This window comes from Cervus canadensis, chromosome 31 (genome assembly GCF_019320065.1).
Source record: "Cervus canadensis isolate Bull #8, Minnesota chromosome 31, ASM1932006v1, whole genome shotgun sequence".
NCBI lineage: Eukaryota > Metazoa > Chordata > Mammalia > Artiodactyla > Cervidae > Cervus > Cervus canadensis.
Genome location: NC_057416.1, coordinates 34924335 through 34937146, shown reverse-complemented (window position 1 = coordinate 34937146; position 12812 = coordinate 34924335). Strand labels below are relative to the sequence as shown.

Here is a 12812-nt window from a genome sequence, read left to right as displayed (position 1 = left end):
TAGAAGACAGAAAAGACAGTCAGCAGACGGCGGCGTAAGTCCCCGTGACGGAGAAGGGCAAGAGAACGTTCGTTCACTCGGTAGAAGCTGGCTGTGAGCTACTGAGCGCCAGTCGCTCTGAGGTCACTGGGCTTTCCAAGCAAGAGGGCTGGAAGGCCAAGTGCAGACGCGTGGCGGGAGATCCAGCCCCTCTAATGGGTCCTTGGCTAAAGGAGAGCCTGTGACTCACGAGCGAGGTAGCAGGGCGGTGCTGCCAGGGCTGAGAGGGAAGTGCAGAGTCACCCTCTCTTCACCCCGCCGTCCTGAACAAGTGTCTTCTGTGTGGCTGGTGCTGTCAAAAATGTGCTGCTGGATCACACCATTTCCTTCACTTGCTGCACAAATAATCTGGTCTACACGGCATGGCTCATATCCTAAAGGAATCCTAAGGAAATCAGTCCTGAATACTCATTGGAAGGACTGATGCTGAAGCTGAAACACCAATACTTTGGCCACCTGATGCAAAGAACTGACTCCTTGGAAAACACCCTGATGCTGGGAAAGACTGAAGGTGGGAGGAGAAGGGGACGACAGAGGATGAGATGGTTGGATGGCATCACCAACTCGATGGACATGAGTTTGAGCAAGCTCCAGGAGTTGGTGATGGACAGGGAGGCCTGGAGTGCTGCAGTCCATGGGGTCACAGAGAGTCGGACACGCCCGAGTGACTGAACAGAGAACTGAGTCTGATCTATGGGTCTCAAGCCCAAAGGTCAGTCCTTACTGTTGAGGACAGGCAGAGGCCATGCCTGAGTGGAGTACTGGGTGGAGGAGGCCATGAGGGCAGAAGAATCCGAGCGAGAGGCCCGCTGTGCTCGCTGGGCCAGGGTGGTCCCCACGGAGGGGCAGACCAGGGGGAGGGGCCGGAGCGGCATTCTGAAAGGCGTGCATGGGCAGAGGCTCACGAGGGGATCGAAGAGCGGGTTTTGAAGTGGGCTACAGTGAATCAGGAGAGACGGGAGGCTACGAGGTTTGGCCTTGACCCAGCAGGGGATTGTGATGGACGTGTCCTCTCAGAAGCACGAGAGAGGGATCAGTCAACGGGAACAGGCGCCCAGGAGAGTGAGGTGCTAGGACGACTCTTAATGAGTGGAGGCAGTGGGCACAGGAAGGGAAAGCGGGGTGTACACATGAAAGAAAAGACGGGAGACTTCACACGGGGGACGCGGGGTGGGAAGAGGGGCAGATTCTGAGAAGAGACGAGATTCAAAGTCGGCACCCGCGTCTGGGTGACTGGCAGGAAGACGGGGCCAGGGACGAGGCAGAGGACGTCAGGAAGGGATCGGGTTTAAGGAGGACGTCGAGGACTTCATCTTGGAAGTGACTTGGGGAGGAGCACCATGGAGACGTGAATACGGAGCTGAGGATGGAGGTCAGGGTTGAACACACAGACCCGGGAGAATATTCAGTGGATAAAGATTGGTGAGAGAGACCTGGCACACGGAATACTGGAAGCAGCGGGTGGTCACCAGGCACAGAGCGGGACACACAGGCTGGGGCAGGGACAGACAAGACAGCATCGAGACGAAGCTCCAGGGAGAAGAGGATGCAGGAAGAGAGAGGCCAGGGGACCCTGGGAGCCATCAGGCTGGGGCGGCACGGCGAACGTCACAGACATTCCAGGCGGCCTTTCTGAAAATCAGAACCCAAACAGCAAAAATGCAACACTCAAGAGTTAGAAGGGACCCTGGGGCTCACCCAGTCCAAGCGCTCATTTCAAGCCGAGGACATGCAGGACCAGAAAGTCACCTTGGTCTCCTAGAGAGGAAAGGTCCCTGAACGAGGAGGCAGAGCCGGGGGAGTGGGGAAGGCCAGGACTGAGAGCAGCGCTTTTATTCTGATTATGTTCGTTAAACCTGCTTACTTAACGATTTTCCAGGTACTCTATACATAAATAAGCTGAATTTCTGAGATCCGGTAGTCACCTTTCAGGACAATCAGCAGTGCAATCAGAATGCAGGTATTCAACAGAAGAAGCAAGTAAAGCCACAGTGAAAGAAATCAGAGCAGAGCCCCGGGCCCTGACTCCCGAAAGCCCTGTGCTCCCTCCGGAGCCCTCCCCGTCCTGTGAGGTGGACGGGCTGGACCCCTGCGAGGAGACGCTCCGCCGGGGACCGACAGTGGCTCAGAGCTGAGCACATACGCAACAGTGAGCGGGGGCCCCCGAGGCTCGAGGACAGGGCGGTGGGTCCCCACGACCCCCCGGCCGCCCGGAGAACCAAGATCGCTGCAGAGCCAGGGTCCACGAGGGCCCCAGGGATCGCTCACTGTCCCTTCCGGCTGGCCTGGGCGTGGGCAGTCCCCACCCTTCAGGCAGCACAGACCCAGGCCTCCAGAGCGGGCAGGAGTTTGCTGTCAGCCGGCAGAAGGAAACACATGGCAATGTTTTCCAGAGGATAGTGAGTCCACTGAGTTACAACTTCCTTGAGCTATTTTAAGGTCGCTTTATGTGGAGGACAGATCACTTCCAGCTTCCTCAGCACCTGTCTCCAGACCTCTCAGCAGCGTAAGGGCAACATTCCAACAGGCCCGCCTGTCCCGGCACAGGAAATGGGCTCACCCACAGGCTTCCTGGGCGTCCACTCGCTTGCTCATGTGCACTCTGCAAGACCGTCTCGGGCAACGTGAAGCTCCCTGGGAAATTCCTGCCTGTGTCTATCATCCTGATGCTGCTCTGCCTGGGCATCTCTGGGAGACCAGCGGCACCGGAGAGGTTAAAGCTAAGCAGAGGTCACCAGCCAGTCAAAGCTATGGTGTTTCCAGTGGTCTTGTATGGATGTGAGAGCTGGACCACAGAGGAGGCTGAGCGCCAAAGAATTGATGCTTTTGAACTGTGGTGTCGGAGAAGACTCTTGAGAGTCCCTTGGACTGCAAGGAGATCCAACCAGCCCATCCTAAAGGAAATCAGTCCTGGGTGTTCACTGGAAGGACTGATGCTGAAGCTGAAACTCCAATACTTTGGCCGCCTGAGGCAAAGAACTGACTCATTTGAAAAGACCCTGATGCTGGGAAAGATTGAGGGCAGGAGGAGAAGAGGGCGGCAGAGGATGAGATGGCTGGATGGCACCACCGACTCAACGGACATGAATCTGAGCAAACTCTGGGAGATACTGAAGGACAGAAGAGCCTGGTGGGCAGCAGTCCGTGGCGTCACCAAGAGCTGAACACGACCGAGCGACTGAACAACAACAAGAACGAGGCGTCATCCAGGGCGCGCCAAGTACCTGCTCCGTGGGCAGGGGTGGGCTCCGGCCATATCTGCGGTCAGCCTGGCAGGGACCAGTGGGGCAGCTCCACAGAGGGACGTGGGTCGGCCCCTGGGACTAACTGGAACTAAACAGGCTCAGGAAACATTCCAGAATACAAAAGTGTTATGTGAGAGGAGCTCCCAGAAACCCTTTTGAACTCGGGCTCCATGACGACATTGTGCAAAAGAAAAATAAACTTCATGAATCTTGTACACAGATCAGAAAAGGGACAGAAAGGACAATCTGAGCTTATCAGCAATCCCCCAATCAGGCAGCCGGATGGCATCCAGGAGGCAGCGAGGGCGGTGGTCTGAGCGAGGCCGGCCACTTCCAGGGAGGGACGTCCTGGAAGACAGCCACCTGCCCGGCTCACTGGACCTCAGCCCTGGGTCACACAACTGAGGACAGTGGAGGTTTTCCAAAAGGGGTGCTGTGAACCCACACCCAGGGGGCGGGGGCAGAGAGGAAGGACGAGCACAGGGCAACTGCCCTAGACTCCTGACGCTTCTCACCAGGCGAGTTATGTGCCCGTCTCACAGCAAATAAAGCTGCTGCCCTTAAGAAGTAACAGGGGACTTCCCTGATGACCTAGTGCTTAAAAGTCTGCCGGCCAATCCAGGGGACACAGGTTTGATCCCCAGCCCAGGAAGATTCCCACGAGCCTCAGGGCAACGAAGCCTGCGAGCCGCAGTTACGGACCCTGAGTGCCGCAGCCGCTGAGGCCTGTCCACACAAGAGCCTGTGCTCGGCAACAAGTGGAGACGCTGCAGTGAGAAGCCCACGGACCACAACGGGGAGCAGTCCCAACTCGCCGCAGCCAGAGGAGGCCCGAGTGCGGCACTGGAGACCCAAACTCCATTAAAGGAAATGTGCCGAAGGTCACGCGGCTAACAGGCGGCAAGAGCTGCTATCTGACCCCCGACAGTTCATTTAATCATATGTGAACAGCTGTCCTTTTAAATAAAAAGTAGGCCCTTAATCTAATTTCCTTTGGGATTTATCTCATTCACTGATAAGTATGTATTGCAGATGCAGGAGACACAGCGATGACGAATTCTTGGCCTTCACGAGTTTAATTCTAGCGGACTAGCACTTCAAAGAAAGCCTCGTTATTTCCAACTCGGGGCCAGAGAGGAAGACAGGGAACAGGCGACCTAACGACCTTTGACACTCATCCACTGACAGGAGAGTGGGACCACACACGCTTCCCTGGGGCTTACCTGTCCTCACTATTCTGACTTACGTGTAACTCACACACACTCACCTCTTGAATACATAACAGAAAGCTACCACAGGAAGTACCTGGACACGACACGTGGCCACACCGAGAACGTAAGACCCGCAGAGGCTCCGTAAGTATCCCGAGGGTCACTGGAGGATGCTAAAGGTACAGGAGGGAGTGGACAGTTCTGGGTGCCTGAGACAATCACGCAGAGGCTATCTTAACAACAATTTCCTGAATGCACAAATAACCTACTGAGCGAAAGCACAACATTTGAAGAAATTCCATACAGAAAAACTTGAAGCTCTAACCAGAGACAAAAGCTGTCCACAAAGAGCAAAACAACATGCTCCAACCTTCTGACCTGGCTTCGACTCAAGAGAATAAACTGTGATGTGGCCACCAGCGCAGAAGACACGTAAACGTCCGTGCACAGCGGGGATGGGCCAGCGTGGGGCAGGGGTCCAGGGAGCAGGTGGGATCTTGGCCGAAGGACTGGACTCTCTAGGGAGTCAGAGAGGGCGCCTCCCTCTCTGAAGCAGTCTGGCTGATGATGGACGCACACTCAGGCCACATAAAACTGCTGCAACGTCTTCACGCTGCACATCTGAAACTCACGTGTGTCAAACGTCAATTACACCTCAATGGAGCTGGAAAAGAAACCCCAAACTGCTGCCACGTCACCGTGTCCTCACCGTGAACCCCATCCACAGGACAGACACAGGCTCGAGAGTGAGCGGGAATTTTCCACGTCCCACTGCTCGGATCCTAACCGTAAGCACGTCGTCACTCCACTCCCCGTCGGTTCCTTCTCGCCCAGAGTGAAGAGGCGGCAGGGGCAAGGCCAAAGCCCCGGGCACTGCAAGCCCCCCTACCCTCCCAGGCCAAGCGTCAGCAACGCGGCTTTACAGACGGGGCAAGGTGGCAATAACTGGTGAACCTGGGTTAAGGGCATGTGGGGTTCATTGCACTGCTCTTCCGACTTTCCTATATGCTTGGTATTTTCCTAAAGACAAAGTCTAAACATACCAAAAGAAAAAACACACAGCTTCCAAGAGGGTGCAGTGGGCGAGGGGTGAAAACGGTGTTGTTCCCCAAGCTGGGGGCAAACATTGAGTGACGAACCCTGGCTATTTCTCAACTCCAGATCTCGGACTGGCACCTGGCACCATCAACCCTGCAGATTTACCCCAAAAGAGCAGGCGCCAGGGCCGGGGAGGTGGTATCTGACCGCTGCACGCCAAGGTCGGGCTCCTGCTGCCCAGGCCAGCCGGGCCTTCTCAGAGGGCCGTCAACACCCTCCCCGGAGAACGCCAAGGGTTAAACAGGGTTTAAAGGAGCACCGTTTTTTCCTATGCCTTCGGCCAGGAAGAGAAGTACCAACAAGGCAGTGGAAAAATTCACTGCCAAGGGATGAGATGAATTCAAAGGACAACCAACTCCATCGCTGGCCGTGCCGGGAAAGCTGGGAGTGGGGCTCTTTAACGGGAAAGGAAACTTGCTCCTCTGTGCACATGAGTTAGTCCGGAAGGAAGGGATATCTATCTGAGTTCAGCGCCCGCCTGACTAGGCCCTGTCGACCGCCGCCCCCACCAGTCTCCTGCCACTGTCTGTCCCCACCAACCCCACCTCCGCAGAGACCGGCAGACCCGTCACCTCCCCTCTGCCCCCGCGAGGCCCCTCCCTGGCAGGCACAGCCAGATGTCCGGGGCTGGGGTTTACCGATGTCGCTCAGCAAGGTGAGGATGGCTCCTTCCCGCAGGCCACAGCAGTTCTCAAACTGGTTCAGGTACTGTTGAGAAGGGGGGAGAGGCGTCAGGGGGAGCAGTCACCAGCCACCAACGTGCTATCCACAAGGGTCCTCCGCAAGCCAAGGCCATATGAGCGCTCCCCGGGTCCTGGGTGGGCAGGCGGCTGGGCGGCAGGACTGGTGGGGTCGGGGCCCGGGCGGGGAAGGAGAAAGGAAGCCTGCGAGCTCCTGGAGGTGCTCATGTGTGCGACCCCGACCCGTTCTCGGAGCCTCACCTGAGCCACAGTCTTAGGGAAGCGGGCGCAGCCAGATCAGCCACTGCTGATCCACTGCTCCCAAGAGCCCTGGGGACCCACTGAACCCCTCCTTCCGACCCCTTCCCCTTGCCCTGGGTGGGGATGACAGCAGGGATCACGTGGCAAGCACTCACCACGTGCTGGCACCAGGACAGGGCCAGAAGAGCAACGGGGAAGCACACGACGCTGGGTCCGGGAATGGCCGAGCGCGGACACAGTATCACCTGGCTGTCCGGCCCCCCAAGCCCCATCCCTGCCCCAAACCGTGCACCTTCTTCCCTAGGGAGGAGTGAGGGGATGTGGATGGAGGCAACCTCATTTCGGTACAAAGCCAGCTTGCGCCCAGAGCCCGCACAGCCCTCCTGCTCTTCGCGGATGGAGAGCTGCGTGGATGCGCTCCGTGGAGCCTTGCTGCCCCGTCTCACTGCACCCTGCCCTGCCCACCTCTGAGGCCAGCATCGGCGGCCTTCCCAGTTCATGGGTGAAGATGCCGGACCGAAGGCGTCTGTCCGCCCCCACGGCCGCTGCAGGACGGAACTGCCTCAGGATGCGAGTCCACCTGAGGCTCGTCCACCTCCTGGCCCCAGTAGCCTATCGAGAGGCTCGGCCTGCTGTGAGAAGCCGGCCTCAACTTCAGAAAGCAACTTCCAGACACAAGGGGCACCGATGTTAAGTCCATGAGCTACTCCCATACCGGGCACACACGCCTCACTCCTCCGATAAGCTCTGGCTTCTACATTCGCTCACGCACTGGCCGACCCTGTCTCCCCGTCCAGGAGTATGGATTTTGAGCGTTCAGGAGCGGGGAAAGACAGGCCACTCCACTTGGAACCGAGAGAATGGACCCCGGGAGCCGGGACAGCAGCGCCACCCCCCCACCGATCTCCCCTGGTGACCGCGTGGACGCAGGCCCCGTGGGGCGCCACCCCGCCTCCGCCGCACCACCCTGCACCCCGGGCCGGGTCAATCACGCCCCAGTCTGTGTCACTGTCTTCCCTGGCGGCCCAGCTCCCCTGCTGGCCATGAGATGACGTCGGAGGCCCACCACTGCCGTAAGCTGGTCGCCTCCCACCTACCGCCCACGCTGCCCGCCAAGGAGTGTCCACTCGGCGTCAGGGACACGGCCTTATCTCCCTAAATAGCTGTAGTTAGTAATCCAATGGCTGTCAAAGGTTAGGAAAATAAGTGAGGAAAACGGAAGTGCTGTCCAGTCCCCGTTTCTCCTATCAGTCCCTGCCCATGGGCCGTGCCAGCGACTGTGCTCACATCCTGCCCTGACACCCCCGGGCGGGAGATGGCCGCTCGGGCACATGGGCCTCATGGAAAGTCCCTCTGCAGAGGAACAGTGGCAGGGGACAGGAGATCAGCGGGAAAGCAGGCGCCGCTGGCTCTGGGAGCAGCCGAGGGGGCACGGGGCACCTGCTGGCTGTCCTGCCCTCCCCATCCCCATCCCTGCCCGTAACCGTGCACCTTCTTCCGGGGTGAGGAGTAACGGGTTTGCACGGACAGGCAACCTCTCTGCAATACAAAGCCACCTTCTGCCCAGAGCCTGCACGGTCCTCGGGCTCTGTCTTCACACTACTGTCCTCACAGACGGAGCGGGGCCCGCGGCTGGGACCCGCAGGTGAGACCCGGGCTCTGCCACTGCAGCTGTGGCGACCCAGCCCCTCTGGGCCACGATGCGCCCCCCGCTTCACTGGGGATCCCATCTGTTTCCCCTGCATCGCGGGGCTGCTCACAAGGCCATGAGTAAGAGCAGGTCATGGTACCGTTTCAGAGATGGGACACACACTGCCCCATACAGAGATGTGCAGACGTGGGGAAGGCAGGCGGGGAGCGGAGCCCAGAAGCTGCGTCAGCGGCGGCTCTGGGTCCCTGGCCCGGCCCGCCAGGGCCGAGTCAGTCCCTTCCTGCCCCGCTCCGTGACCCCGGGCGGCCACGTCTGGGAGAAGCTGTGCTCACAGGGACGGCGACCATAGAGCACCGAAGGGCTGACACAGCCCTGCCTGCTGGGGGAGGAAGGTCTGTCTGGGGCTGGTCTGGCCCCGCCCTGGACTCAGACCGGTGGCATTCCCTCATCACTCAAGGGACAGCCGCAGCGTGCACGCCAAGCCCTGCCCTGACCTCCGCGCCCCACCCTGGGTGGCCCCCAACCCCGCCCAGGGCCCCACAGCCTCACCTTGACCCCCCAGCCCAGGGCACCCACCCCAGGCCCCGCAGCCTCACCTTGCCCCCCACCCTGGGCGCCCGCCCCAGGCCCCGCAGCCTCACCTTGTCCCCCACCCTGGGTGCCTGCCCCAGGCCCCGCAGCCTCACCTTGCGCAGGTCCCCGCCCTGGGCGCCCGCCCCAGGCCCCGCAGCCTCACCTTGCGCAGGTCCCCGCCCTGGGCGCCCACCCCAGGCCCCGCAGCCTCACCTTGCCCCCCACCCTGGGCGCCCGCCCCAGGCCCCGCAGCCTCACCTTGCCCCCCACCCTGGGCGCCCACCCCAGGCCCCGCAGCCTCACCTTGCCCCCCACCCTGGGCGCCCGCCCCAGGCCCCGCAGCCTCACCTTGCCCCCCACCCTGGGCGCCCGCCCCAGGCCCCGCAGCCTCACCTTGCCCCCCACCCTGGGCGCCCGCCCCAGGCCCCGCAGCCTCACCTTGCCCCCAACCCTGGGCGCCCGCCCCAGGCCCCGCAGCCTCACCTTGCGCAGGTCCCCGCCCTGGCAGTACTCCATGGCCAGCAGAGGCAGGTCGTTGGGAGCCAGGCTCTGCATGCCTTCAGGGACGTCCCGGGCGGCCACCACGTTGGGGTGGTTCAGCCTGGGGGGAAGGGGAACGGGTGAGGGGGGCGGACACCGGGCCTACCCCTGCCCCCCAGGGCTTCGAGGTGCCAGGGTCTGGAGGGTGCAGGGGCGAGGGCACGGCTGGCCCCTCGCCCAGGGCCCCAGCGGCAGCACTCGGTCAGCGCCATGAGCCCTGGCCCTGCGAGGGCCCTGGGGGACGTGGTTCTCCTCAGAGGCCCCCCAGCAGGCCCCCCGCGCCTCCCAACTGCACGCCACTGGGTGGGGATGGGGTGTGTGTGCGTGGTGTGTGGGTGGCGTGTTTGTGTCGTGTTTGTGCATGTGGTGTGTGTGTGTCTGCATCTGTGTCTTTATGTGGAGTGTCTGTGTATGGTGTGTGTGTGTGTGTGTCTGTGTGTGTGGTGTATATGTGGGGTGTGTCTGTGTGTGTGTGCGTGTGGTGTGTGTATCTGTATGTGGAGTGTGCGTGGTGTGTTTGTGGCATGTGTGTCTGTGTGTGTGGCATGTGTGTGCACATGGCATGTGTGCTGTGAGTACGTGTGTGTGCACATGCAAACAAGGAGACACCCCTTCCCCGAGGTTGGGAGGGAGCCCCCGCTGGGCTGTGACTGCCCCAGGCCTTCCCAGCTGGGAGGGCAGCCCCCCAGCATCCCGCCCCGGCCCCCCTGGAGGAACAGACTCTGGCAAAAGGTTCATAGCAGGGAAACTCACCTACCAGCTCACAACTGGAAACACCGGGGAAAAAGGATCTTTGCTGACAAAGGAAAGCTCGGCGTGACGGCTACTTTATATCATATAACAAAGGAAGCCCACCCAGAGCCCTTGGCGGGGCCGGGTGCTGGGCTGCCACTGCCAATGCTCCGGCGGCTGCCCGCCTGGACAGTCTGGCTGGGGCCCTGATGCCTGTATTAGGGTATCAGCGCTGGGACTCACGCCTCTTTCCAGAGAGCTGGGGCTCCAGATTCCGAGGCCCAGCTGGCTTCCTCCAGAGTCACTACAGTGTCCCCTGAGCCGCACTGGTCACCCCGAGCGCCGCGGTCCCCCAGCCCCCACGGTCACCCCGAGCCTCTGCGGTCCCCTGAGCCCCGAGGTCCCCCGGCCCCTGCACCCCGAGCCCCCCGTGGTCCCACCCCAAGGATGCTGGTGCCCAGGCCCTCACCTCCTCATGATCTGGATCTCCAGGCACCAGCGCTCACGGTTCCGGGGACTGAGCTCCTGCCGGCACTGCTTGATGGCGATCTGCTCGCCCGTCTCCTGCAGAGGATGCGCGGGACGATCAGAGACAGCCAAGGGCCAAACCCACAGCCGTCACCTCTGGGCGCAGAACACAGCCCGCGCTCAGCTCCAGGCTCCAGAGGCCGGCAGCGGGCCTGCTTAACGGATGTCCCCGAGTCCCCTCCAGCCCGCCTCCCAGCCTGCCCCTGCTCATCACTATGCACCCCACGTCTGCACCCAGGCTTTGCCCTGTCCCCACCTCCCCCTCGAGATCTCTTTGGACCATTTCTGCCCAAGAGAATCCTCATTCCTTGACCCGTGGCACTACTGGACTTGACCTTGGACCCATGCAAAAGGTACTTCCCTGCGCTTCAGCCTAACGGTTAACACCCTGGCTTCAGGTTTCCTGTTTCTCCCACTGGGGGCGGGCGGCGGGGGGCGCTGTCTCTCCCTCCAGAGAGAAGGCAAGCCTGGTATAGGACATGGAACACATGCTGATTCAAATCCCAACACAGCTGTTTACCAGCTCTGTGACGCTGGGCAGACCACGGGCTCTGGCTCGGCTTCTCTATCTGTACAGTGGGAACACTGACACCAACCTTCTAGGGGGTGCCTTGGAGCTGAGCCCCTAGCAGTGTCCAGCCCTTAGCAGGCACTGGGCAACACGCCTGGGGGTGGACCCATGCAGGCACCGCTGGCATTTAAAACTCCCTGAAGCTGGGCTCCAACCCACCTTTCCATCCTCCTCCTGCGACTCCACCCCAGGCCTCTGATGCCCAGTCAGGGTCAGACTGCTGGCCCGGCCTGTGCCCTCTGGTCTCTGCTCTGGGGCAAGGCCCGGGTGCCCCCCACGGCAGGGTGCCCTCCTGTCTCAACAGGGCACTCCTTCACGGCACTTACCCGCCAAAGACTTATTTTCTGCAGGGTCACACGGTTACTTCCCCTTTCCTCTGTTAAACTATAGGCCTGTCCATCCTCAGGAGTTTAACCTCTAATGCAATAACTGACATAGTGCCCTCCGTGGAATCTTCGTGAAAGGGAAGGAGGGAATCGCTACAATTCTTGTGAAAGACAGATGGCCTGGGTCCCCAAGATTAACGATTCCCTCCCCCTGGGTGTCCAGGCAGCACCCAGGAGAGCCCATGGCTGCCCCCTCCTGGGCCCCTAGGGCTCCCAGGACGGCCGAGGGACAGCAACGGCCTCGGCCACAGCTCTGGCAGCAGCAGCCGGGGGCCGGCCCTGCCATCAGTGAGTGAGCCGACCTCCGCCCCACCCGGCGGGTCCCAGGCCCCTGTGGTGTGAGCCCCCTAAGAGTCCATATGCCCTGGGACCAGCCCTGACCTGCAGGGTAGGCAGAGGAGAAATCCAGCAAGAAAAGGCTTCAGAATGGTACCAAAATTCCACCGGTGCCCAAATGAAAGATGGGAATCCTAGAGGCCCCATTGGACCATTTTCTCTGCTTATGAAAACATGCATTATGAGGAATCCTAAGTTTTATAAGTGCAGGAATTCATTCGTTCCAGATTGGGACTCAACGGATGCACGTCGAGGTCGTGGCAAGGCCCCCAGGGACACGTGCTTCCTCAGGGTAGCAGACGTGCATCGAGGTCACAGGTCCACCAATCCAGCCACGATCCCTGCAGACCAAGGGCCCACCTGGGAGAAAAGGACAGTGGGAGCCAGGGCTCCCCAGGTGGTGCTAGTGGTAAAGAACCCGCCTGCCCATGCAGGAGACGTGAGAGACCTGGGTTCGATCCCTCGGTGGGGAAGATCCCCTGGAGGAGGAGATGGCAACCCACTCTGGCGTTCTTGGCTGGGAAATCCCATGAACAGAGGAGCCTGGCGGGCTGCTGCCCACAGGGTCGCAGAGAGTTGGACAGGACTGAAGTGACTTAGCACACACGCACGCAGACAAGAGACAGACGGTGTCCACGAGGACGCCTGACTCGTTGGTTAGCAGACCCATCCCTAAAACCAACACTCACGAATGAAAGCTTCGGGAATGAGGTGGAGGCATCTTTTGACCGTGCCGGGTCCAAGGCCAGAAGCAGATACTTTCAGCACCCCCAGGGCACTCTCCCAAGTGGCTTCTCTCAAGTAAGTCCCCACGCGGCTGTGGTTAAGCCTCAGTCACACAGTCACCTTATATGCTTTTTTTTTTCCCGACAGCTCTACTGAGGTATCACACCATTGAACTCATCCATGGAAAGCACACACGCTGATGGTCTGCGGTACACTCTGAGTCATGTGGCCAAAG

At 60.4% G+C, this 12812-nt stretch overlaps 1 protein-coding gene across 2 annotated transcripts in view; it reads right to left on the bottom strand.

The window, feature by feature from the left end:
• The window catches only part of IKBKB (inhibitor of nuclear factor kappa B kinase subunit beta), a 50629-nt gene that overhangs the window by 26934 nt on the left and 10883 nt on the right, over positions 1–12812 (bottom strand). For both annotated transcript variants that reach the window (XM_043454697.1, XM_043454695.1), the window contains exons 3-5: positions 10500–10594; positions 9242–9359; positions 6232–6301 (exon numbers count right to left, since the gene is read on the bottom strand). In XM_043454697.1, coding sequence (XP_043310632.1) covers positions 6232–6301; positions 9242–9359; positions 10500–10594 — 283 coding nt within the window. The remainder of the gene's footprint in view (positions 1–6231; positions 6302–9241; positions 9360–10499; positions 10595–12812) is intronic.